Genomic DNA, 25,133 nt, shown 5'->3' on the forward strand with positions numbered 1-25,133 from the left:
GTCAGGAGTTCGAGACCAGCCTGACCAACATGATGAAACCCTGACTCTACTAAAAATACAAAAATTAGCTGGGCGTGGTGGCGGGCGCCTGTAATCCCAGGCACGTGGGAGGCTGAGGCAGGAGAATCACTTAAATCTGGGAGGCAGGGGCTGCAGTGAGCCAAGACCATGCTGCTGCACTCCAGCCTGGGCGATAAGCGAAACTCTGTCTCAAAACAAAACAAAAAAAAACAAAGAAAAAAAGAATTACATGTTATTTCTCTGATATTCAAATATGATGGGGCATCCTGCACTACCATTTGCTGATGTGCCCCACGGACTGAGCGGGACCCTGAACACCTTTAGTACCTGGTGAGGAGTTGCCAGCTGCGACCAGGCTGAGGTTGGCAGAAGCTGGCCAGCTACCTGGGGGGCAGCGATGGGAACTGACTTCAAAGCTGAGGACAGGGCTGTGTCCCAGTGACCAGTGTTCCAACCAGGGACAGAACATTCTGGGCAGCAAAGGTCTTTGTCGCATCGGCCTCATCAAAGAGGGAGAGGGATGGGCTGGGGAAGGAGGCTGGGTCTGACGGAAGCCAGACTCGGGGCAACCAAGAGGAAGAGGGGGCAGTTCTAGACCATGCTGAGCCGTGGTTGTTGCGTACCTCTCCCAGGCCTGCTCCCATCCCCAGCTTCCTAGGACCCTCACCTGCAAGTGAGGCCAGGCCTTAGAGCTATGTGGGGCGTGGGGCTGCGAGCTCCACACCTCTAGGCCTGTCTCAGCATCTGTGAGGTGGGGCTCACCCCACAATGTTGGGGGGCCTTGGGAGTCTCAGAGGAGGTTGTTCCCTCAGAGCTCGGGTCCTAGAATCACGATTCTCCAAAGATTACTCCTACAGACCTCGAGCACTAAGCAAAGTGCGGGGTCCGGGCTCAGCAGGTCACAGCGGGGCTGGGCCGTGGCTGTCGGTTCTCCAGGGTGACCTGGCTCAGACCCTACCCCAAGACCCTGCATGTTGGGGAGAAACCCAACCCAGGGAAGCCAGCCCAGGCAGGTCCCGATAAAACAGCAGGTCCCAGGCAGCCAGTAGGCTCAGGGATCTGGCGCTGGGGGTCCCGGATGGGAAAAGCCTGTGCGCTCATCCTGGGGAGAAGGTTCTAGTTTGGCTTCTCCGCCCAGGGGCAGGCCAGTGATCTCCCCCATAAAGATGGTGGTGCTCATGACCTCCCTCCCAGGAGTCAAAGGGTTGAGCTCACGCGAGGAAGAGGGCCGGATGGTTCCTGTTTATCCATTCAAGGAGCACCGACCATTTGTCAAAGAGGAGCAAACAGATGGCGGAGACGCCTCCTGCTGTGAAGATGCACAAGGTTTTGTGTGGTGGAGATTTCAGGGGACAGGCAAATGCGCTGGGCAGGGGCCAGGCTGACCCTGGAGATGCACGGGTGACCTGGGTCCTCATGATGCTTCCTCGGGCCTCTGCATACAGGTCTCGCTCTGCCACCTGCTAGCTGGGACCCTGGGCGAGTCACACAGCCCCTAGGGCCTCTGTGTTTCCACATGCGAGCTGTGGGTCATACACCCACACCGCCACACCACAGCAAGGATGAGGAGGGCCAGTGGCCTTCACTCAGGGGTGGCTCACCATGGAGCTCCTGTTCCACTCTGGCCCCAGCCTCCACTGGCCGAGGAGACGGCCGAATTATTATTATTTTTTGAGACAGTTTCACTCTCGTTGCCCAGGCTGGAGTACAGTGGCACGATCTGGGCTCACTGCAACCTCCGCCTCCCAGGTTCACCTTTAGCAATTCTCCTGTCTCAGTCTCCTGAGTAGCTGGGGTTACAGGTGCCCACCACAACGCCCACTGATTTTTGTATCTTTAGGAGAGACAGGGTTTCACCATGTTGGCCAGGCTGGTCTCGAACTCCTGACCTCAAGTGATCCACCTACCTCAGCCTCCCAAACTGCTGGGATTACAGGTGTGAGTCACCGCGCCTGGCTGGCCGTATGATTTTTAACCCCTGAGTACTTCAGCGCATTTTTCCTCGAAACAAGGCCATTCCCTCACATGAGCACAGAAGAGTCGATTCTGCTACAACTTGATGTCTGCGTTCGTAGAAATCACTGCATGCAAAACCACACAGTCAAAACCACAGGGCTTGTCAGGGAATGGGGTTAGGGGAAGGGCACTCAAAACAGACAGGAACCCTAATAAAAACGGCAGCACGGCTTCACACGTCAAGGGGCTCAGAGACGCATAAACACGGCACTTGGGCTTGAAAATGCTGTAAGTTTACCGAGGGAGGTGGGCTGGAGAGCTGTTGCAGAGTGGCAGAGACGGGTCAGCAGAGACAGGCAGAAGTTGTGCCCTGACGAGGATGGGGTCCCCGGGGCAGCTGGGGCTGTGTGAGGTGCGTATGCATCCTGTGTGTTCCTATGTGAACACAGGCGCATGAGGCCGGCTGGGGGCAAGTGGCTGTGTTCACCCAGTGCTTCTGGTGGGTGAAATCTCACAAAGGAAAACAGGAAACTTGTGTTACCTTCAAACTGTTCCCTGATATATCAACCATGCTGGAACTAACTCTCATTTTCAAAACAAGCTTTGTAGCAAAACTCACTGTCCAACTCTCACTATCAAGAAATTAACCTGGTCGGGCGCGGTGGCTCACGCCTGTAATCCCAGCACTTTGGGAGGCCGAGGCAGGCGGATCACGAGGTCAGGAGATCGAGACCATCCTGGTTAACACGGTGAAAACCCGTCTCTACTAAAAATACAAAAAATTAGCCGGGGGCAGTGGCGGGTGCCTGTAGTCCCAGCTACTCGGGGGGCTGAGGCAGGAGAATGGCGTGAACCCAGGAGGTGGAGCTTGCAGTGAGCCGAGACTGCGCCACTGCACTCCGGGCTGGGCGAAAGAGGGAGACCCCGTCTCAAAAAAAAAAAAAAAAAAAGAAATTAACCTTGGCCAGGCACAGTGGTACATGCCTGTAATTGCAGTAGTTTGGGAGGCTGAGGCAGGTGGAGCACTTGAGGTCAGGAGTTCGAGACCAGCCTGACGAATATGGTGAAACCTTGTCTCCACTAAAGATACAAAAATTAGCTGGACACATGGCACGGACCTGTAGTCCCAACTACGTGGGAGGCCGAGGCAGGAGAATTGCTTGAACCTGGGAGGCAGAAGTTGCAGTGAGCTGAGACTGTGCCACTGCACTCCAGCCTGGGTGACAGGGCGCGACTCCATCTCAAAAAAAAAGAAAACAAAAGAAAAGAAATTAACCTTGAAACAATACAACCAGGAAATCTGTAGCCCTGGATCAAAACTTGCCTACTTATCCTGCCAACCCAACATGGCGTTTTTATGGTCCAAAGAGACAGGCTGGTGCCCAACAGCATATGATGGCTGAGATTAGTGAGCTCAGGACTTACAAACCAGGCAGCCAGGCAGCAGCAGCCCCGAAGGGGTGCTATAAGTCCATGAAAGGAGCCTGTGCTTTTCCCTGCAGGCAGTGGAAGGCCTGAAAGGTTTCAGGCAGGGAGGGCCATCCCAGGGCCCAGGCTGCCCCCTGGAGGGTGGATTTCACAGGGAGACAGATGGAGGAGGTTGCAACCCTGCGTGGGGGCTGAGGAGGGTCTGAGCTACATTTTAACTTCAAGATGAGCCAGAGGAAAGCAGCCTGCCAGTCAAGCCCCCAAGGCAGGTGTGCACTTCTCCCAAACTCTCAGCACGGCTCAGAGGCAACTGGGGTCCATGATCAGGACAGACTCTGGAGGGGCCACCAGGGGGCCAGGAAAGGAGGGCAGAGCCTCACTCAAGCCTGGTTGTCCCACCTCATCCACCCCAAAGACCCTTGACCCCAAAACAAACATCCTGGAAAACAAATCAGGACAGTACACCCAATTCCACTATAAACAACCTTAAAATAAACCCAGGTCCATATGCCGACGGTGCAAAAAAAAATCAGACATGAGCCTAGTGAAGTCAGGCAGTGGGGAGAATCCGGCTGTCCTTTGGTTTTGGTTTTAGAAGATGCACAACGTGCTGCTGACAGAAACCATTCATTCGGCGCCCACTGACCCTCAAACATCCGACAGAGTACGCCGGGTGCCTGACACTCACCTCCTCAGGCAGGGGGGCTGCTATCTCAGCAACGTAGGATATCTTGCCTCAAGTCACAGAGAAACAGCAGCAGAGTCCAGCCTCTGGGACCGGGGCTTCGGAATGTCCCTGTGCCCAGGGCAGACAAGGGAGGCCCACGGATCCCTCCTTCAGGGATGACCGTAGATACAGAAAATAAAAGGTGCAGGGTTACAAGGGAAACCAAGTATTTTGAAATGTTAAATTGCTTAAAAATCAAATTTGTGAGACAGCCACACACATCCGTCTGAATTAACATACTAAATAACAGGATGAATCCGTGAGCATAAAATCAACTGTCACTTAGGAGCAGTGGGGGCGTTAGTGCCCCTCAGCAGATGGGACGTGAGTGTGATGCAATGAAATTGGGGAAATGGCTTCGTAATTGGGGAAATGCTGAGTTTCATCCAGAGGCAGTGAAAGCTACAGCATTGTATGTTCCCCTTCTAAGTCGAAGCCCCATGAATTCTCTCCCCGCCCCGTGGCGGCCTGTGGGGAACTCTCTGAGGTGCTGACCCTGCTCTTGGACTCTCTTTGAACCTGCCCTTGGATGGGTCTTTGCCCTTGGACAGGGCTGTCCCGTGACTCTTCGTCTTTGAGCAGACATGGCTGGCCTTCCGGAGAAAGTGGGGTGTGTTCTCGGCTCTCCCCCGGTCAGACCCTCGGCTGTTTCCTCGCCCAGCCTCTCTGGATAGTCACACACAGTGGTGACTTACAATGTCGACCCCTCCCCAGTCCTGGACCCCCAAAGTCCAGCCCATGCTCAGAGCGGGAGGCTTTGCTCCCCCTAAAGACAGTCCACTGCTATCCGCAGGTCCAAAGGGCAGGCCCAGAGGGCGTGGTCAGCAGAATCACAGCCCTCAAAGATGTCCCTGTTTTGATCCCCAGAACCCGTCTGTGAATGTGTCCCCTTATGTGGCAAAAGGGACTTTGCAGATATGACTGAGTTAAGGATCAGCAGAGGGAGAGATGACCTTGGATTATCTGGGTGGATAATCGGATGACCCTGAATCACAATAGTCCTTGTAAGAGGGAGGCAGGAGGTCAGAAAGGAGAGGAGAGGCTGCCCTGCTGGCTCTGAAGGCTGAGGAGGGGCCTCGAGCCAAGGAACGCAGGTGGCCTCTGGAAGCTGGGAAAGGCGAGGAACACATTCTCCCTGGAGCCTCCAGAAACTTATGTATTACGAATTTCATGTTTAGACTTGGGTCACATCCCCACGATACCTCATTCTGTGCATACCAATATTCTACAACTCAAAGAAAGCCAAGATCCGAAACACTTCTGATCTCAGTCATTTCGGATAAGGGATTCTCACAGCCTGTACCACTGTCATCCCATTGGACGGACGGGAAAACTGAGTCTTGGAGGAACCGTGATGCGCTATGGGAGATCTGCCTGGATGTGTCCTGGAGGGCATGGGACTCCCATAACTGGGCGGAGCTGTTCGTCTCCAGCCTTATGGGGATGGCCCATGAGGAGGTGCCCCCTCCTACAGGTTAGCACAGTGAGGCTCAGGCAGGCAATGTGACAGTGTCATTGGGGGTCCATCTGTGGAAGAGGCAGCTGGTGGGGAGGCAGAGACTCACCTGTCCACTGAGAGGTGCGCCTTTGCCCCGAGCTTTAGCTTCCTCTACCAAACGGGGAGACTGGGGGACTGCGGTGACTACAGTGGACATGTGCCAGACCCTGCTGCACTGGTCTGTGCTGTCACAGGACAGGAGCATGGGTAGAGCTGCCCAGTCCTGCCTGTGGCCCCTGGTGGGGGTGGACGAAGGGGAGCACGGAACTGAATTAGCTCGGCCACGTCGGGACAGAGTCCTGGGAGAGGTTCTCTGGGAAAGCCCCTTTCACTCCAGCCCTACAGCAGGGCTGGGACTCAATCCCAGGAAACCTGACTCCCAGGAAGTCCTCTGTGCCCTCTCTGCAGCCCCCTCTGTCCAGCTGAGACAGTTTCAGAGCATCTACTCTGGGGAAAGGCTCAAGACTCTCAAAGAGAATCCAGGGAGAGTCTTTCTCAGAGGGACGCCATTGGCCTGGGAAGTTCTCTCTACATTACTGAGACGCACAGCTGGTCCCTGTGCACCGCCGTCTCTCCCTAGCCTCGGAAGCAGGTCCTGTCCTCAGCTCCTCTTTACAGATGAGGAAACTGAGGCACAGGGAGGTGACGCTGCTTGCCCAGGGTTTCCAGGTGGCAGGGCTAGGACTTGGTGCCCCCCGACCCCCGCACTAGGAGTGACAGGGACAAGGAAAGGAATCCCCTTCACAGCAGAGCTCAATGGGCCCAGAAGAGATGGAGCACGGCCATGCTATCCCTCTGCAGAGAGCAGCTGCTAGACACTTAATCCCCAGGCTGGGGGAGGGAACCCGGGAGGGGGAGTTACTGTTTAAAGGGTCCAGGGTGTCATTTCTGCAAGGTGAAAGGAGTTCTGGAGATAGATGGTGGTCATGGTTGCACAACATGCTTAATGCCACTTACTGTACACTTAAAAATGGTTAAAATCGTACTTTTTTTTGAAATGGAGTCTTGCTCTATCGCCCAGGCTGGAGCGCAGTGCTGCTCTCTTGGCTCACTGCAACCTTTGTCTCCTGGGTTCAAGCGATTCTCCTGCCTCAGCCTCCTGAGTAACTGGGATTACAGGCGCCCGCCACCATGCCCACTAATACACTACCAATTTTCGTATTTTTAGTAGAGATGGGATTTCACCATATTGGCTCAGACTGGTCCAGAACTCCTGACCTCAAGTGATTCACCCACCTCAACCTCCCAGTGCTGGGATTATAGGCGTGAGCCACTGTGCCTGGCTAAAATCATACATTTCATGTTGTGTGTATATGTGTGTAGTTTTCTTTTTACTTTTTTTTTTTTTTTAGACACTGTTACTCTGTCACCCAGGCTGGAGTGCAGGGGCATGATCTTGGCTCACTGCAACCTCTGCCGCCTCCTGGGTTCCAGTGATTCTCATGCCTCAGCTTCCCGAGTAGCTGGGATTACAGGTGCCTGCCACCACACCTGGCTGAATTTTTTTATATTTTTAGTAGAGAGGGGATCCTACCATGTTGGCCAGGCTGGTCTCTAACTGCTGACCTCAAGTGATCCGCCTGCTTTGGCCTCCCAAAGTGCTGAGATTACAGGCATGAGCCACAACACCCGGCTGCTCCAGCAGCTGTTGCAACAAGGCCAGGCATGGGGCGGGCTGCATGGCTTTCGCTGTGGCTGCTGCAGCTGTCCGGGGCTAAGTGACAGCCCAGGTCTGCAACTGCACCCCCACCTCCAGCAATTACACCCTTATTCAGCTGCTTATTACCCAGCAAGGCACCAGCCAGTCAAGCTGCCCTGCTGGGCAAATAACTAATTGGGATGGCTGGGTTTGGAGAGGAGGAAATAGGGGCTGGGGGGCCACCCACCCCTGCCTCAGCACCAGCCCCACAGCAAGCCCCAATCTGCCATGTCCCTCTCATCAGGCCCCGAGTGAGGGGTGGCTGGAGGAGAGAGGGGCTTAGGAAAGGCAGTTCTTCTTGACCACCCACTGCAGGGGGGTGAGTCCTCCTGCTCCACCTGCTGGGGCCTCCTGCTTTACAAATGCCCACACGGTGTCACCTGGATGCCTCTGGGGCCTGCCTTCCACTACATCATGCCCTAGGTCTGTTTCAGGAATCCACAGGTGAAGAGACAGGGAAACGGGGCAGCTGGGGAGAGAGAGAGAGAGAGAGAGAGAGAGAGAAGGGGGAACAAAAACAGAAACGGAGTGACAGAAAGTGAGAAAAAGAGACAGGGAGGAAGAGAGATGGAGAAAAATAGGAGACAGAGACAGAGAGCAAAGCAGATAGGGAGATAGACAGGAAAAGAGAGGGAGGGACAGAGAGGGAGGAAAAGAGAAAGGGAAAAAGAGAGGGGAAGGGCGGGGGGAGAAGGAGGGATGGAGGAGAAGGAGGGAGGGGGGAAACAGAAAATTCCTGTCCTAACTCTCCCACCCTTTTCTCAAAGGCAGAGAATGCAGAATGCCCGCCAGGACGCCCCAGCTGGGGTGCAAATGCCGTGCACTGTTTGGTAGCCCTGCGACCTCAGGAGGTCACTAGTAGTCAGCTCCCAGACGTCCATTCACCATTTGCTGAATACCTGCCCTGCACCCAGGTTGGTGTTGCGCCCGTTAACACACAGGCAGTGTCTTCACATTGAAGGGTGGACCGCATGGTGCCTTCTGGAGTAGGAGGCCATCTTGTGAAGACCAGAGTGTGGAACTCCAGTCCCCTCCACACCCAGGAAGACTTTGCCGCAGAGGGGACATTTATGTCCTGGAGCATGACCACTGTGAGACCAGGTGTGGTGGAGACAGCTGTCCATCCCCTGGCAGCCACCAGCCCCTCCTCTCCCACAGCACTGAAGCCCCACTGTCAGCCAGGCACATGCCCCCTCCCAGACTAAGGACTACATTTCCCAGCCTCCCTTGCAGCTAGGTGTGGTCACGTGAGCGAGTTTTGGCCAACAGAATGTGAGCACAGTCCTCGGGGCAACTCCTGGGTTGCATCCTTAAAGGACCAGCTCATGGTCTTCCTATGGTCATGGTGGTAAGCTAGGGTCACACCCCAGAGATGGAGTGGCTCAACACAGAAGAGGCCTGGGCACAGTGACCTCACAAAGCAGACTCCACACTGAGTGACTGGTACTTGAGAGAAATGAGTTCTTCTCATTTAATACAACATCCTTTTTGTATATGATTTTTAAAAATATAACATAAAACTTGCCACTTTAACAATTTTAAAGTTCACAGTTCAGCGGCATTCAGTACATTCAACGCTGTGCATCGGTCACCTGTCTACTTGCAGGGCACTGTCATCACCCTCAACAGAAACTCCATACCCATGAAGCAGCCACTCCCCGTTCTTCCCACCCCAGCCCCCGGTAACCCAGTCCACTCCCTGTCCCCATGAACCTCCCTGTTCTAGAGATTTCACAGGCCACATTTGCCCTTTTGTGACAGGTTTCCTTCACTCAGCATCATGTTCTCAGGCTCATTCATGCCACGGCAGGTGTCAGACCTTAAGATGCTCTTATTTTAGGTCTGGTCAGTTTGGCTTCCTCCTTTTTATTTATTAGTGTTCCTTCAGAAGCAGGGCTCACCCACAGGCAGGGCGCTCAGCGCTGGCCTGACCTCCTCCCAACACACCAGGTGGTCTAGGCTGAGGCCCCCTCAAGTTCCTATGTGAAGCCCCCACTCCGAGGGGGCCTATATGTGGAGCTAGGACCTTTAAGGATGTAATTAAGGTTAAACGAGGCCACATGGGTGAGGCCCTAATCTGATGGCACTGGTGGCCGTTTAAGAAGACGAAGACAGGGAGATCCTCTCCGTGCACCAAGGAAAGCCCCGTGAACACAGCAAGAAGGAGCCCGAGGAGCGAGCCCCTGTCGGAACCCCACAGGCACCGTGCACTTGGACTGTCCGGCTTTCAGAACTGGGAGAAAACGCATTTCTGCCACCCAGTCTGTGGTATTTTGTTACGGCAGCCCAAGCTGAGCCATGAGGCAGAGGGGAAAGGCGGACGCTAGGAGAGAGAAGAGCACACGCCCACAGCACGTAGGAGCCCCCGTTCTTCCTCCTCCTCCTCTGTCCCAACCGCCCCTGACCCGCCAGCTGCACGTTTTTCCTGCAGGCTTGAACCCAAGCCAGGGCCATGAATGTTCCCAGGCACTGACTTGATTCACTTATTCAGGTTGTTGCCCCCAAACACTGCAAGATCAAGCCTGGAAACTGGGCCCGGCCCTGAGCCAAGTTCCTTCACCCTCATATGAACTCCGTAATCCGATCCGGTCGTTGCAGACATACCCGGGCAGAACGTGGCTCATCTCCCCATTCCCACGAGGAAGCTGAAACCCCCTCTGTAAGTCCCCCAAGAAATGCCATGGACTGGCCACTCTGGTGTTCAGAGCTTCCTTTGCTAGAATCCTGACCCACCCCCACCCCCTCGTCTCAGGAAGGTTTGCATCCAGTCCTTTGTGGGCACTCTCCTGCCTGCGGCTTCTGGGGTGACTCCAGCTGAGGGTTCAGCTGGAAGGAACAGCATGAAAGGCTTTTTCCTGGGCTGTAAAACAGCTGTCACGGCACCTGCAACACTGAGAGTGTTCTCTGAGATAGGCAGGCAGAGACGCCCGCAGGGCCCCTGGCTCACAGCATACACTGGGCTGAGCAGCTCAGGAAAGGAAGTTCACGCCATGCACCCCGATCAGTTAACTTTCAAGCGGTGCAGCTTGCCAACAATCCCCCGAGAGAGCCACTATCGAGGCTCCACCGCCACGCAGCAATGCCCCACTCCCAGCAGTCCCACTCAGGACATCTGTGCAGAGGCCAGGAGGGCACGTGGGCAAAGGGAACGGCGCGGCGACAGCAGCAGAGCGGCAAGTGAGACCCCCGAGGGGACTCAGGGCCAGGCTCACAGCACTTTCTGTCGAACCTCATTCAATCTAGAGCCTCCTACGAGGCGGGCAGAGCAGACACGGGGACTATGAGATGGCCAGACTGGTTCCCCACACGGGGGGCCGGGACGTGGACTGGTGCCTGCACTGTACCGGTTACATGTTCTGAATATCGCCCTTGGAAACAGTTATTACTATTTAGGGAATATAGGAAATTAAAATAGAACGTTATTGGCTGGGCATAGTGGCTCATGCCTGTAATCCCAGCACTTTGGGAGGCTGAGGCAGGAGAATTCTTGAGCCTGAGAGTTGGAGACCAGCCTGGTCAACACAGTGAAACTCCATCTCTACAAGACATAAAAACATTAGCTGGGCGCGGTGGTGCACGCCTGCGGTCCCAGCTACTCAGGAGGCTGAGGTGGGAGGATCGTTTGAGCCCAGGAGATCGAGGCTGCAGTGGGCTATGATTTTACCACTGCACTCCAGCCTGGGGGACAGAGCAGAACAAGGCCCTGTCTCAAAAAATAAAACTATTTGTTTTGTAACCAAGGAGACAGAGGCTCAGCAAAGTGAAGCCACTTTCCCTGGTGGCCACGCAGGGAGGCCGGAGGGCCTGGCAGGCTGCATGCCTCGAATATGCAGCTCAGCGGCCCTGGCGGGGGTGGCAGGAAGGCTCAGGAAGCCCACAGCAGCAGACTCGGCTCTCCCCTCTCCGCGGTTACTGCTGATGCAGGGTCTGACCCTGCCAGACCTTCAAGGAGAAACCAAGCAGGGCCCCACTCGAGACACTCGACTCCCAGCCGCTGCCCACTGACCCCAGGCAAACTGGCCCCTGGCTAAGGAAACTCGCTGGGCCATGCCCCCGGGCGCCTGCAACAAAGAGCAGCTGTTTGCGGTGATGGCGTTTTCCCAGAGCCACACTCTCGCAGGGATGCATCACACGTTCCTGTCGAAGGCCACCAGGTGACCAGCGGACATGTGTGGTTAACGCCAGTCCCTTTCTGAGCAGCTCTCACCCTGGGTTTTGCACACCCCCAGAGCAACACTGTTCAGAGGACATTTCAAGGCCTTTATCAACAAGGATCCCTGAGCCCAGCCTGGGTGTGAAGGGTGTGAGAGGAGGAACAGGACCGAGAGCAGAGGCCTGGGTGAGAGTTCCAGTCCCCCCACAGGCACTGACCGGCTTGGAGACCAGGCACTGCCCTCCTTAGCAACCAGGCCCCAACTTCCCCCTGCAGTTCATTTCCTGCTATGCCTGCAGGACAGTCCTGAGCCGATAGAAGGACCTACCCAGTGACAAGATTCTCAATGCAGCCACCAATTAGCTGTGTCTGTAGTGGGTGCAGGGCAGGAGGAAGAGTGGCAGAGGTGCCCAGGACTTGTCACCTCTGATCTACATGCCCACTCAAGGCTGAGTTCACAAGGAAAAATCACAGACAGGGACATCAGCTGACAACCAGCACACGGGCTGCCACCACGGTCCTGCTGACTGCCACAGAGATCCAACGGCCTCAACTCACAACAGTAGGCACCATCATCTAGGTGGCCACCTCCGTAAGCTCTGCACCTGCCTAGCCTCCAGGACAGACGGGGGCTGACCCCAGCCAGGCCATCCTAGCCCAGCTGCATGCACCCTCCCCACACGCTACTCGAAAAGCTGAAGCAGGAGGATCACTTGAGCCCGGGAGGTGAAGGTTGCAGTGAGTCATGACGGCACCACTGCACTCCGGCCTGGGCAGCAGAGTAAGACCCTGTGTCGAAAAAGAAAAAAAGTTATGTTTATACTATATTGTAGTCTATGAAGCCTGCTATAGCATTATATCTTAAAAATCACAAATCTTAATTTTAAAATACTTTATTGCTAAAAAGTGTAAACAATCATCTGAACCTTCAGTGGAGGGTCTTGGCTTGGCTGTGGATGATCAGCGTGGTGAGTGCTGACGGCTGAGGCAGCAACTTCTTAAAATAAGACAACAAGCTGGGCGCGGTGGCTCACACCTGTAATCCCAGCCCTTTGGGAGGCCGAGGTGGGCGGATCTCGAGGTCAGAAGATCGAGACCATCCTGGCTAACACGGTGAAACCCCGTCTCCACTAAAAATACAAAAAATTAGATGGGCGCGGTGGTGGGTGCCTGTAGTCCCAGCTACTTGGGAGGCTGAGGCAGGAGAATGGCGTGAACCCAGGAGGCGGAGCTTGCAGTGAGCCAAGATCGCACCACTGCACTCCAGCCTGGGCGACAGAGTGAGACTCCATCTCAAAAACAAACAAACAAACAACAACAACAAAAAAACGACAACAATGTTGGCTGCATCAATGGACTCTTCCTTTCACAAAAGATTTCTCTGTAGCATGTGATGCTATTTGATAGCATTTGACTCACGGTAGACCTTCATTCGAAACTGGAGTCAATCCCCTCAAACTCTGCTGCTGTTTTATCGACTATGTTGAAGGAACATTCTAAACCTTTGCTGTCACTGCAACAATATCTGCAGCATCTTCGCCAGGAGTAGATTCCATTGCAAGAAGCCATTTTTTTGTTTCACCCCTAAGCAGCAACTCCTCAGTCTTTCAGGTGTGGTCGTGAGCTTGCAGCAATGCAGGCCCATCGGCAGGCTCCGCTTCTAGTTCCAGTTCTCTTGCTATTTCCACCACGTCTGCAGTCCTTCCTCCACGGAAGTCTTGAGCCCCTAAAGCCGTCCGTGAGGGCTGGAATCAACTTCTTCTAAACTCTTGTTAACGTGCATATTTTGACCTCCAGCCTTGAATCACAAATGTTCTTAATGGGATCTAGAATGGTGAATCCTTTCCAGAAGGTTTTCAATGGACTTTGCCCAGATCCATCAGAGAAATCCCTATCTATGGCAGCCTTACGAAATGTATTTCTTCAATAATAAGACCTGAAAGTCAAAATTCGTCCTCGATCCACAGCTGAACGCTGGATGTTGTGTTAGCAGGCACACAAACAACATTCATCTTTCTGTACGTCTCCGTGGGAGCTCCTGGGTGAGTAGTAATATTTTAAAAGGAATCTTTTTCTGAGCAGTAGATCACAACACTGGGCTTAAAACTATTCTGGAAACCATGCTGTAAGCCGTGCAGCCATCCAGGTCTTTGTTGTTCCATTTCTAGAGCACAGACAGAGTGGATTTTACACAATTCTTATGGGCCCTAGGATTTTTGGAATGTTCAGTGAACACTTCAAGTTAACATCTCCAGCTGTGCTAGCCCCTAACAAGAGAGCCAGCCTGTCCTTCAAATCCAGCCATTAGCTTCTTCCCAGCATGCAAGTCCTAGACAGAATCTTCTTCCAATAGAAAGCTGTTCCGACACTGAAAATCTGTTGAGTGTAGCCACCTTCATCAACAATCTTAGCTAGATATTCTGGGTAACGTGCTCCCTCACCTTGCACTTTATGTTCTGGAAGAGGCTTCTTTCCTTAAACCTGATGAACCATCCTCTGCTCGTTTCCAGCTCTTCTGCAGCTTCCTCACCTCTCTCAGCCTTCACAGTATTAAAGAGAGTTGAGCCTTGCTCTGGATCAGGCTTGTGGTTAGTTTGATCTTCTCTTCAGACCCTAAAATTTTCTCCATATCGGCAATAAGATTGTTTCACTTCCTTATCATTCATGTATTCACTGGAGCAGCACTTTTAATTTTCTTCAATAACTTTTCCTTTACATTCAAAACTAGGCCGCCTGGTGCATGAGGCCTGTCTTGGTTTTTCACACACCTTCCTCTCTACGCTTAATCATTTCCAGCTTTTGATTTAAAGTGAGAGATGTGAGACTCTTCTTTCACATGAACACTTAGAGACCATTGTAGCGCTATTAACTGGCCTAATTTTAATACTGTTGGGTCTCAGGGAACAGGGAGACCAGAGGAGAGAAAGGGATGGGGGAGCGGCTGGTTGGAGGATTGGTCAGAACACAGAGCATTTATTAAGTTCACTATCTTACATGGGTGCGATGTGTGGCACTCCCAAATAACCACACTACCAACCTCAAAGACCACTGATCACAAATAACCATGAACAGATGCGATGTGTGGCACTCCCAAATAACCACACTACCAACCTCAAAGACCACTGATCACAAATAACCATGAACAGATATAATCATGAAAAAGCTTGAAATACCGTGAGGATTACCAAAATGTGACACAGAGACATGAAGTGAGCACGTGCTGTTGGGAAAATGGCACCAATAGGCTTGCTCCACGCACGGGTGCCACAAACCTCCAATCTGTAAAAACACAGCATCTGCAAAGCACAATGAAGTGAAACCCCCTGAATCAAGGTGGGCATGGGCCCCAGAACAATCCCTTCTCCTCCTCTTAGCTTGGGTTTCTGCTTTGCAAAACCCCTTGGCATCTCTTCACAGCAACGTTTGCACGAGACGCAGCAGAGAGGGGGTCCCAGCAGAAACGATGCCCTCAGATCCTGGCTGAGCTCTTGCAGGCTTTGCGGGGCTGCAGGAGGCATAGCGCTTTCACATGGGCCACCCCGTCTCTCCCTCTCCCGCAGCAGAGGCAGCCAATGGGTCACACTTGAGATGTCTCCTGGGCCATGAACCTTCACCCTGGGGTTCTGAGCAGGTCCCAGGGGTCAAAGTGGGGAGGGGGACGGGAAGGAGAAACGGGCTACAGTCTGCCCCATCGCCCCCAGCTCGGCTTCCACCAGAGCTTTCTGCTTTTATTTGGTTTCCACGGCGGGTGGGGATGAGAGGGCTGTGAGAGTTGCTGTGGCAGAGGGGCTCGGCTGTTGAAAATGAAGCCATGTCACACTGCAGGACTTTCCTCTCTAGGGTGGGTGACACATTTACATTCCGATTCCCAACCCAGGGCCTCTAGGGAGCAGCAGATCAAGGACAGCGATTGAGTTTCATCTTCTAGAGCAACCCAGGCTTCGAGGAGGACTGTGATGAATTCCTATGTCCGCCCGGGCACAGCCAGGGGTTCAGGCAACGCTGTGCAAAGGTGCCCTGTGTATGCCCCCCTGGCAGGAGATGCGTCACGAAAACGTCTTGAGTGTGTGAAGGCAGGGGGGGCCAATGCCTTGTGGTCCACTGCTAGGCGACACGGCAGGATGGGACCATCTCAGACTTTCACTAGTGGGAGTTCCTACTGGGGTGAGGCTGACCCCACAGGAGAAAGGCACAGGACACTGCAGCCCCTTCTCACCTGACCTCAGCTCCGTGGGGCCACCGGCTCCCACCCCTCTCTGCAGCAGAAGGTCTCACCCAGACAGGACCTCCTGGAACCACCTGCTTCACCCCTTCCTCGTCTCTACCAGCACACCCTTGCTGGGCTGGACTCTGCCTCTGACCGCGTTGTAGTTGCATGTGTGATGCCTCATCTCCCCGCGGGGCCAAGGCCTCCCAGCAGCAGCACCCACACCAGACAGGAGAGAGCCGGGGTCACTCAGGCCAGCAGCATCTGCGTCCTGGGGACCAGGTCAGAATACAGGTGCTGGGGCCCCACCTAGACATGATGAGACAAGGTCTGGAGCATGGGGCCTGACCACCATTTTTACAAGCCCTCCAGGCACCTGGAAAGCCTCGAAGGCGCATCCCAGACAATGATGTCACATGGCTGGGGAGGGCATCGTGTGCCTTAGAACCCACGGTGACTCCACCCTGGGCTGAATCCCAGCTCCCACCCTCCCAGCCAAGGGCCAGGGCCAGTCCCCTTAGCAGCACAGGACCTCAGTCTCTCCGAGCTCCACACGTCCCGCCCCGTTTTCCAGGAAAACCCACGTCCCTTCACAGCAGAGCTGCTCTCCGGGGGAGGGCCTGGCACTCCGTGGAGGACACAGCAAACCGTTTCTCACTTCGCGTGGCCTGACAAGCCCTGCCAGCCGGGGCGGGCGAGGACAGTGCCAGCTGCCCTACAGCTCCCTCGCATCTCTCGACTGTGACAGTGGCAGGAGCCCGCCCGGGGCCAGTCACTCCTCAGTCCACGTGGCGCGGCCGCTCTCACGCTCCAGTGGAGGGTTGGCCCTGGGGCTGTGGGCGCCTGAGCCAGCCATTCATCAGCTTCACTCTCCAGGGCGGCGGACTCTGTTCCCTCCTTTTTTTTTCTTTTTTTCCAAATTCTAAGTCCATTGAGAAAGCACAGCTCCAGGCCCTGCAGCCCAGAATGCAGGCTCATCCTTCATCCTCTGATGACTAAAAACACTGTGTAGCCTCCCGCCTCCGCGAGGGTCACACCGGTGAGCTCACAAACACACCTGCCTCCCATGCCTGTCACAGCAGGGCTGGGGGAGGATGAGACCAATGGAGACGGTGCAACCACAGGCCCGGCCCCACGCCGAGGCCACTACAGGGAGCAGGGAGCCCCGCCCCCCTTCAGTGGGGAACCCAGCCCAGAGAGGGGAGGCGACCGGCCTGGGGCGCTCAGACACGACAGCCCAGGCTGGACGCGGGTCTACGGGTCTCAGAGGCAAGGGTGAGAAGCCGGTTCCTAGTGCCCATTTGAGGCCTGACACCTCCTCTCTTGGACACTTTAAGTTCCAGTGACCTGGAGACCACCCAGGCCACACCCCCCTCCACCTGGGTGTACCTGTGCAGCCACACACCCTGGCTCCACGGGTGCGCAAGGATGTGCAGGCTGTGCACAGCGGTGTGGAGGCCGTGAGTGGCGTGCAGAGCCGTGTGTGTGGACAGCAGGACACGGCGGGTGAGCCAGTCCCTTTCTCACAAAGGAGCTACACTCCAAGACCCCAGCTGTGCATATACGGAAGCAGGAACCACCTCCCTCCCCATGACGCCTGCTCGGGCAAAGGGACGGAGTCAGCTCGGACTCCACCAGTGCAGAAGGCAAGCCCCAACCCGCCAGGGAGCACGGGCTGCTGGGTCTTGAAGGCTGTCGGGGGGTTGGAGGGAGTGGGCTCCGTCAGTTTCACAGCTGCACCAGCCTGCAAACCCATCCCTTCCCTCTCACTCCCTCCACCCGTCTGTCTGTCCTTCTGTCCATTAAGTAAAATGCCTCCCCAGGAGACACACGGGCGCTGGCCATGCCAAGGCTGGCTGGCCAGTGTCCCAAGGGCTGCGGACTCAGTAGGAGCCGCGCCCACCCCACCCTGCCCCGGCTCCTTTGCATGGGGCTCAGGTCTCGCCCTCCCGGCCCAGCCCCTGGGCTTTCATCCCAACATGACGCCCACTTATATGTAGGCATCTCCCCCAACAATGCTCCCACAGAGCTCCTGGGCCCCCCAAAACCCCAGGAAGAGGTTGGATGCCCCAGGAAGGGAGCTGTTACCACGTAAACTTCACAGGCCTTCAGAGATTAGAAGCTGAGGTCCAGAGAGGCTGACAACCTGCCTTGGGGCAGCTCCTCACCTGTGCTGCCCCCAGCCCTGTCCATGCCACCTTGGCTCCTTAATGGGAACCCGCTTCTCTTAATGTCTAGGGGAATTCGTCTGAAAACTGTCCCAGGTCCCATGTCCCCCCAGTCCTACAGACATCCACCCAGTGCCAAGGCTATGAAATAAGTTCAGTCCTGCAGGGCACTGTCCGCCAAGTCCTCGAGCTGCTGAGAACTCACGAACCGACGAACTCATGAACCAATCTGCAGTTCACACAGGAGCTGCCACGAGCTTCCTCAATTCCATGACGCCGCTGTCCCCCAGCCCCCAAAACTGCTTCTTGTCCACCAGGGTAAAAAAGCAACTACACAAAATAGAAAGGGTCGAAAAACAAAACACAGAGGAAAGAAATTCACCAAAATGCCAAGAAGAGTGCTCGGCCGATTCATCAGACCAGAGCTAATGCTGCTTTCTCCCTTCTCAGTGTTATTTATTTTCCTGTGGAACGAGTATTACATTTATGATGGAAAAAATAACTACTGATTCTAATTTGTTCTTAAAACCCCAGGTGGGCAGTCACACGTGGGCTCCTGTTTATTTCCCTGCCTGAACATTTCTGAGGGAGCAGGGAGGGGCAAACAGCGATTTTGGACCTCAGTGTCAGGTACTCATTCTATGTTTCTTTCGGCTTCTTGGAATCGATCTTGATTCCCTCTAAAACAACAGAACTTGCGGGCAACATATTTTGCCAACAAATCACAGCCGCCATTTTTGTTTTTCACTGTAGATCAAAGGTCACTGAAAATCAGAACCAAATGGGCTGAACTTTAATTAGTTACAGGTCAGGAAGGGCTGAGCTGCACCCACGCTGGGAGCTTTCCTGGAGGAACTCCAGGTCTAAACACAAAACCATCCAGAAAGACGCAGTGGAATGTCCCCCCGGAAGCATCCTGCCTGGACAGCCCATGGCCTCCCATACAGCTCCCAGATCCCCGCCCCAAGACTCTCTGGGCTACCCCAGGGGCCCTGGTCTGGCCCAGGAAAGCAAATGCCGGTGGAAAGCAAAAGCTCTGGGTTTTCTGAAATTCCTTCCCAAGTCTTGACAAAGCCCTTTAGTAACCTCAGTTACTTTATTACCCAAATGTCTACCTGTGGGGCCCGTGGCTTTCCACAGGGGAACTTCCTCCAACCTGCAGCAGCTGACTCTGCCGGCCACAGCCTGGTTGGGACCAGCCCCCGGCTCACACGCTCACCTCCACAGGAGACAGACACTGGGCGCCTTCCTCCAGCCCTGAAGGCCCCACCCTGCACCCACCCCTAAAGGTACCCACAAGCCACGTCGATCCCACCTACAGTCACCTCTGGATCCACTCCTTAGGACCTAGAGGCCCCCCTGGACCCCAAATTCAGTAGGTCATGCAGCTGATTCAGAACACCAGCTGCCCCCAAAGCACCAGGCCTGCATGAGCCCCGTGCCAGGCACTCGCAATTGGTCTCTCAACTGCTACCATCTCCCAGGGTCCCGCAAGAATCTAGACCATAGGTCTGGGTAGCTGAGGCAGCTCCTAGCCGCCTCCCACAGCCCTGCAGTGCTAGACCTGCCACCCCCACCTGGTGGTGTCACCCCTCCTAGCCAGCACAGCAGCACTCTGATGCATTGTACCAACGGAACAGACCACCTTCTTTATCCACCAATATTTTACACTAAACATCAGCATATAGAACAAAGAGACACTGCTCGGTTTAAGGAGGCTGTAGGTCTCTACACCCCCACAGATCAACCATTCCTCTGCACCAATCCTGCCCACAGTCACCTCTGAGAACCTCCAGGAAACCCTAGGGTTCCATGGAGCATAGTTTGAGAAACACCAGTGTAGGCCTCAAACTGGACCTGGCCTAAGGCCTTGAGCGACAGCAGGACTGAACAGACCGGGCTCACAAACACCTTCTGGGCACCAAGAAGGGCCCCTGGCCCCCTTGCCCTCCTACCTGGAGGCCGCGATCTCAGCCTTCTGCTTGGCGATGGTGGCGGCCCGCTCAGCGGCCTCAACGGCGCGGTCCACCTTCTCGCGGATCTTGCTGGCTCGCAGGGGGATGAGGTTCTTGCGCTTGCCGCTGACGAGGATGTTCTGCTTGTACTTGCCCTCCTCCTTGGTGCCGTCCGGGAAGGTCATGCAGCCGTAGCCGTGGCGCCGGTTGCTGGCCCACTCACCCTCGTACTTGAGCCCGTCCGAGCGCTGGCTCACGCCGAAGCCGGAGCGTTTGTCGTTCTTCCACTCGCCCACGTAGGTCTCGGTGGTGGTGGCATCGATGTCGTCCTCGATCACCGCCAGCTCGGCCTCGGCCTCGCCCAGGCTGATGGTGGAGTGGATGTCGCTGGCCGTGGAGCTGACGGTGCTCATGCCCGCCTCGCTGCGGAAGGAGCTCTGCTTGCTGCGCTGGCTGGCCAGGCTGCTCTTGGACTCCGACTTGCGCAGCTTCAGCCCGCTCAGCAGCGAGCGCCGAAACAGCCCCTTCTTCTTGCTCTTGAGAATCTCGGAGTCACTGTGGGCCACGAGCACGAAGCCCCCGCGGGACACGGCCGGGCTGCCGGCCACCGCCGGAGAGGCGTCGGGATGCAGCGCCGTGCCGTTGGTGTGCTCGCTGCGCAGGGAGTTGATGGACGTCCTCAGGGGCGAGCGGATGACTGCAGCCATGCCGTACGGGACGCTCTGCCGCACGCCATAGCCCTGGCGCATGCCACCGACCCACTGGCCCTGGTAGGTCCCTGGGGAGAAAACGAGAAAGAGGTGAGTGCCTAGCGACAGAGGAGGGGCGACAGCCTGGCCACGGACAGGGTGGAAGCAGCCACCGTCCCGTCTGAGCTTCCTGTTGTTTTGTGTTTTTTGAGACAGGTTCTTGCTGTGTTGCCCAGGCTGCAGTGCAGTGAGACCATCACAGCTCGCTACAGCCAGGAACCGCTGGGCTCAGGCGATCCTCCTGCCTCAGCCTCCTGGGCAGCTGGGACTACAGGCACGCACCACCATGCTCCACTACTTTTCACATTAATTGTAGACATGGCAGTCTCATTATGTTCGCCAGGCTGGTTTCTAACTCATGGGCGATCCTGCCTCACCCTCCAAAAGTGCTGTGATTACAGGCACGAGCCACCCCACTCTTGGTGTGCTATCTTGATGAAACCCGGTGAGGTTTGTGTGGAGGCAGACAGACCACGGTGCCTTCTTACAACTTCTATCACCAGTGGCCGTTTTTGAAGACACTTCCATCCTGCTTCTCGTGGCTAGATCTTGTTCTCTCTCGGAAACCGGGGAGGGAGAAGGGAGGCATCAGAGTGTGTAGTGCAGAGTGAGGACCACAGAACCCAGAGTGAACACGGAGCCCCCGCCACAGGCACAAGGAAACGTGTCCTGGGTCAGGAGGCCAATGAGTGGCAGCTACAGGGACACAGCTGTGGGCTACACGCTAAGCCTTGAATGGGCTGCTCTGGGAGGCAGTGAGCTCCCCATTGCTGGAGGTATCCAACAAGCGTGTGGAAGACCACACAGTGGACACACCATGGAAGAGATTCAAAGGCATAGGGAAGAGGCAGTGGCCCATGACCTTCAGACATAAAATCAGCAGACCTGATATCCCCAAAAGAAGGAAGGGTGGGGACTGGAGCAGCTGCCTGTGCACCTGGGTTCTCAGCAGCACTGTTCCCATGGCTGGAAAGGTAAAGGCAACCCACAAGTCCATCGCCTGGTAAATGGACAGACGCCATGTGGTCCGTCCATACGATGGATCACTCAGCCTTGAAAAGGTAGAACATTCTCACACAGGCTGCAACGTGGATGAACGCCGAAGACATTACACAGAGAGAACTGAGCCGGGCACAAAACGCCACATATTGGATGATTCCATGTACACGGGGTCCTTGGAATAGTCACTCTCAGACATGCAGAAAGCACGGTGGATGCAGGGGCTAGGGAGGGTTGTGGGGTCAGTGTTGAACAGGGACAGAGTTTTGTAGTGGGATGATGGGAAACTCTTGGAGGTAAACAGGGATGACAGCTACCTAACACTGTGAATGTAATTAATGCTGCTGAATTGTATACTTAAAAGTAGCTAACTAACATGGTACATTTTGTATTTCTCTTACCACGATAAAATAAAAAGGAAACCCGGTCAGGAGACCTGGGCCCACGTCTTGCTCTGTGAGCTGTGACTTCAGGCAAGTTTCTGGGCCCCGCTGGCCCTCAGTGTCCTCATCTGTAGAGTGGAACCGGGACTCCTCATGCCACAGGTCACCGTGAGGATGACTGGGCCTCAGCATGGTGCCCAACGTGGCAAACCTCAAGCCTCATTTGTCATTCGAGCTTCTCATTGCAGCTGAGCACTAACGGAGTGGATGTGCCACCCTGGAAAGGGTTTTGCGGGGAGAACAGAGGGTCCGTCCACCACTCTTCCAACTCACGGTGGCACAGGCTGCTGACCAGAGGCCTGGAGGCCGAGACTTACTGATATGTAGGTTTTATTCGTCCCCCCACTGTTTTCATAAAACATTGGAATTACCTGCCAACATCTCAAAACCAAGAGATTTCACATAAAAATTCAGCTCTCTTGTGTCTCCTGAAAAACGACGACCTGGCCACTCTGACCTCTCTTTTCAGAGGACAAGATGGACGGGAGCTGGCAGTAGCTGCTCCTGTTCTGCCAGTCACTTTTTAAACGGAGAGGCTGCAGCGGGTGGCAGGTGCCGCCATCTCTTGGAGCGAAGCAGCCCTCCACTCTCCGCTGCCCCTCCCCCTTCCCTAGCCAGCCCCGCTCCACTCAAATGCCCCACACAAGACGGCAGGATAAAACTAAGTCCACATTTAGTCCTGTGGCCCCAAGTCACCTGTCCCTCCCCAGGGTATCCCCACACCCCGCCACCTTCACCCACCACCCCACAAAGGGTCCTGATCCTCCCAGGCTTGTCTTTCCAAGGCTCTGTTCACACACACTCCTCTCTCACATTACCACCCTCCAGTCGAATCCCATGGGCTCCAAGCCAGCCCCACCCCTCCTCCCCAGCACCTCCAAGCACCCCAGTCCCCAGGCCCAGAGCCCCCATGCCCAGCACCTGCGGCATCCTGACTCAGGAGAGCGGCTGGTGTCTTAGATGTTCCAGAATGCATCTTGCAGCTCAACCACATCACGAGCCCCCAGAGGGACTTGTGTTGCAGGCCCCTCATGCCCCACGTGGCATGTGGCCCAGCCAGGACAGAGAAGAGGCGTGCAAAGACCACCGATCAGGCTGCAGCCCCGGACAGAGCCCCTGAGGCTGCCTTACTCCAAAAGATGGTGGCACCTGCCACATACCGCAGTCTCTCCATTGAAAAAGTAATCGGCAACGCAGCCTCTGAGGGCAGCTTCTCCAGGAGCAGAGCCTGAGCTGGGGATCCTGTGAACGTGATTTGTTTGGGGCAGGAGAAGGGGGATACCAGGAGGAAGGATGTGGCAGCAGAGGACGGGGCCGAATGAGGTGGTCTCAGCGAAAGGTCAGCTTCAGCCTCATCCCACTTTCAGGCAAGAGGGTCGGATGTTTGTGCTCCCACACTGGTCGGTCATTCTGTACCCCCAAAGCTGCTTGAGGAGGCAGCTAACCTGGAGGCAACTCCACTGCCATCAACACCGGAAGCAACCTCCGACTCCAGGGATGGGGCTCCTGCCCTCCCACGCACTAGGCCACAGCACCTTCTCCTGCAGGAGGCCGAGAGCCGGGCAAGCAGGGATGTATGTGGACCTGACCCCTGGGACCCCACTGCACCGCTGCACACCTTTCCAGAACGTCAGCCTCAGCCTCTTCCCCAGACGTCCTGGCGCGTGGGGCAGTTGTGGTGGGCACGGGGAGGAGGCAGAGGGGGCAGCTGACTCAGAACCACCTGGCACCCCAATGCGAGCCACACTGGAGGGAAACCCTGTGGCTTGCTCTACACCCGAACGCCCTTCTAGGCTGGGGTTTGTGAGGGGGAAACTGGAACTAGGCTAGGTGGGTCTCAGGGGGTGGCCCTTTACCAAGGCCAGACACGCCCAGACAGTGGCCTTCCCACGGCCAGTCCAAGCTGGACACAGGCTGCCATCGCAGAGACCCTCACCCCAAGATTGCATCCTCAGCGACTGCCCCTTCCTTGTGAGGGCTGTGGACAGGGTTGTCAGATAAAACACAGGACGCCTGGTAACATCTGAATTTCAGATGAACAACACATAGTTCTTAAGGGGACACACTGCATGCAACACACTTACATTTAAGAAGCGTTTGTTGGCTGGGTGGGGTGGCTCATGCTTGTAATCCCAGCACTTTCAGAGGCCGAGGCAAGTGGATCACCTGAGGTCAGGAGTTAGAGACCAGGCTGGCCAACATAGTGAAATCCTGTCTCTACTAAAAACACAAAAAAACTAGCTAGGCATGGTGATCGGTGCCTGTAATCCCAGGTACTCAGGAAGCTGAGGCAGGAAGATTGCTTGAACCTGGGAAGTGGAGGTTACAGTGAGCCAAGATCATGCCACTGCACTCCAGCCTGGGCGACAGAGCAAGACGTTGTCTCTAAACAAATAAATAAATAAAAATAAAAAGCATTTGTTGATTACCCGGCACAAACATGTAACTGGACAGCCTTTTTTTTTTTTTTTCTTTTTTGAGATGGAGTCTTGCTGTGTCGCCAGGCTGGAGTGCAGTGGCGCCATCTCAGCTCACTGCAACCTTTGCATCCCAGGTTCAAGCGATTCTCCTGCCTCAGCCTCCTGAGTAGCTGGGACTATAGGCACGTGCCACCACACCCAGCTAATTTTTTTGTGTTTTTAGTAGAGACAGGGTTTCACCATGTTGGCCAGGATGGTCTCAATCTCTGGACCTCACGATCCACCCACCTCAACCTCCCAAAGTGCTAGTTAAATTGGGCCGCCCCTCAGCTGGAAGTCCAGTTTGGTGGGCTGCCCCTGCAAAGTGGAGGATGACCCTGGAAAGCGGAGAGGCTCACCCACTCCCCAAGATCCCTCCTCCATCAAGGGATGCCCAGCTTACAGATACAGATGGGAACAAGAGCTGAAAAGTGAAGTCATTGTGGATAAAATGACGTGGTCCCCCCATGCAGTGGAATATTTCTCAGCCTTAAAAAGGAAGGAAAGCCGGGCACCTGCTGCTTCCTGGATGGGCCTTGAGGCCGTCATGCAGAGTGGAATAAGCCAGTCTCAAAGGGACAAATCCTGTGGGATTCCACTCTCATGGGGTCCCTGGAGTCATCAGATTCATAGACACAGAAAGTAGAACGGAGGGTGCCAGGGGCCAGGAG

The 25,133-nt window shown here is 55.1% G+C and overlaps 1 protein-coding gene across 1 annotated transcript in view; it reads right to left on the reverse strand.

Moving 5' to 3' along the window:
* Positions 1-25,133, reverse strand: part of JPH3 (junctophilin 3) — a 96,452-nt gene that overhangs the window by 35,696 nt on the left and 35,623 nt on the right. The window contains exon 2 of the mRNA XM_032156245.2: positions 19,813-20,590. Coding sequence (XP_032012136.1) covers positions 19,813-20,590 — 778 coding nt within the window. The remainder of the gene's footprint in view (positions 1-19,812; positions 20,591-25,133) is intronic.

Source organism: Hylobates moloch, unplaced genomic scaffold (assembly GCF_009828535.3).
Source record: "Hylobates moloch isolate HMO894 unplaced genomic scaffold, HMol_V3 SCAFFOLD_6, whole genome shotgun sequence".
Classification (NCBI taxonomy): Eukaryota; Metazoa; Chordata; class Mammalia; order Primates; family Hylobatidae; genus Hylobates; species Hylobates moloch.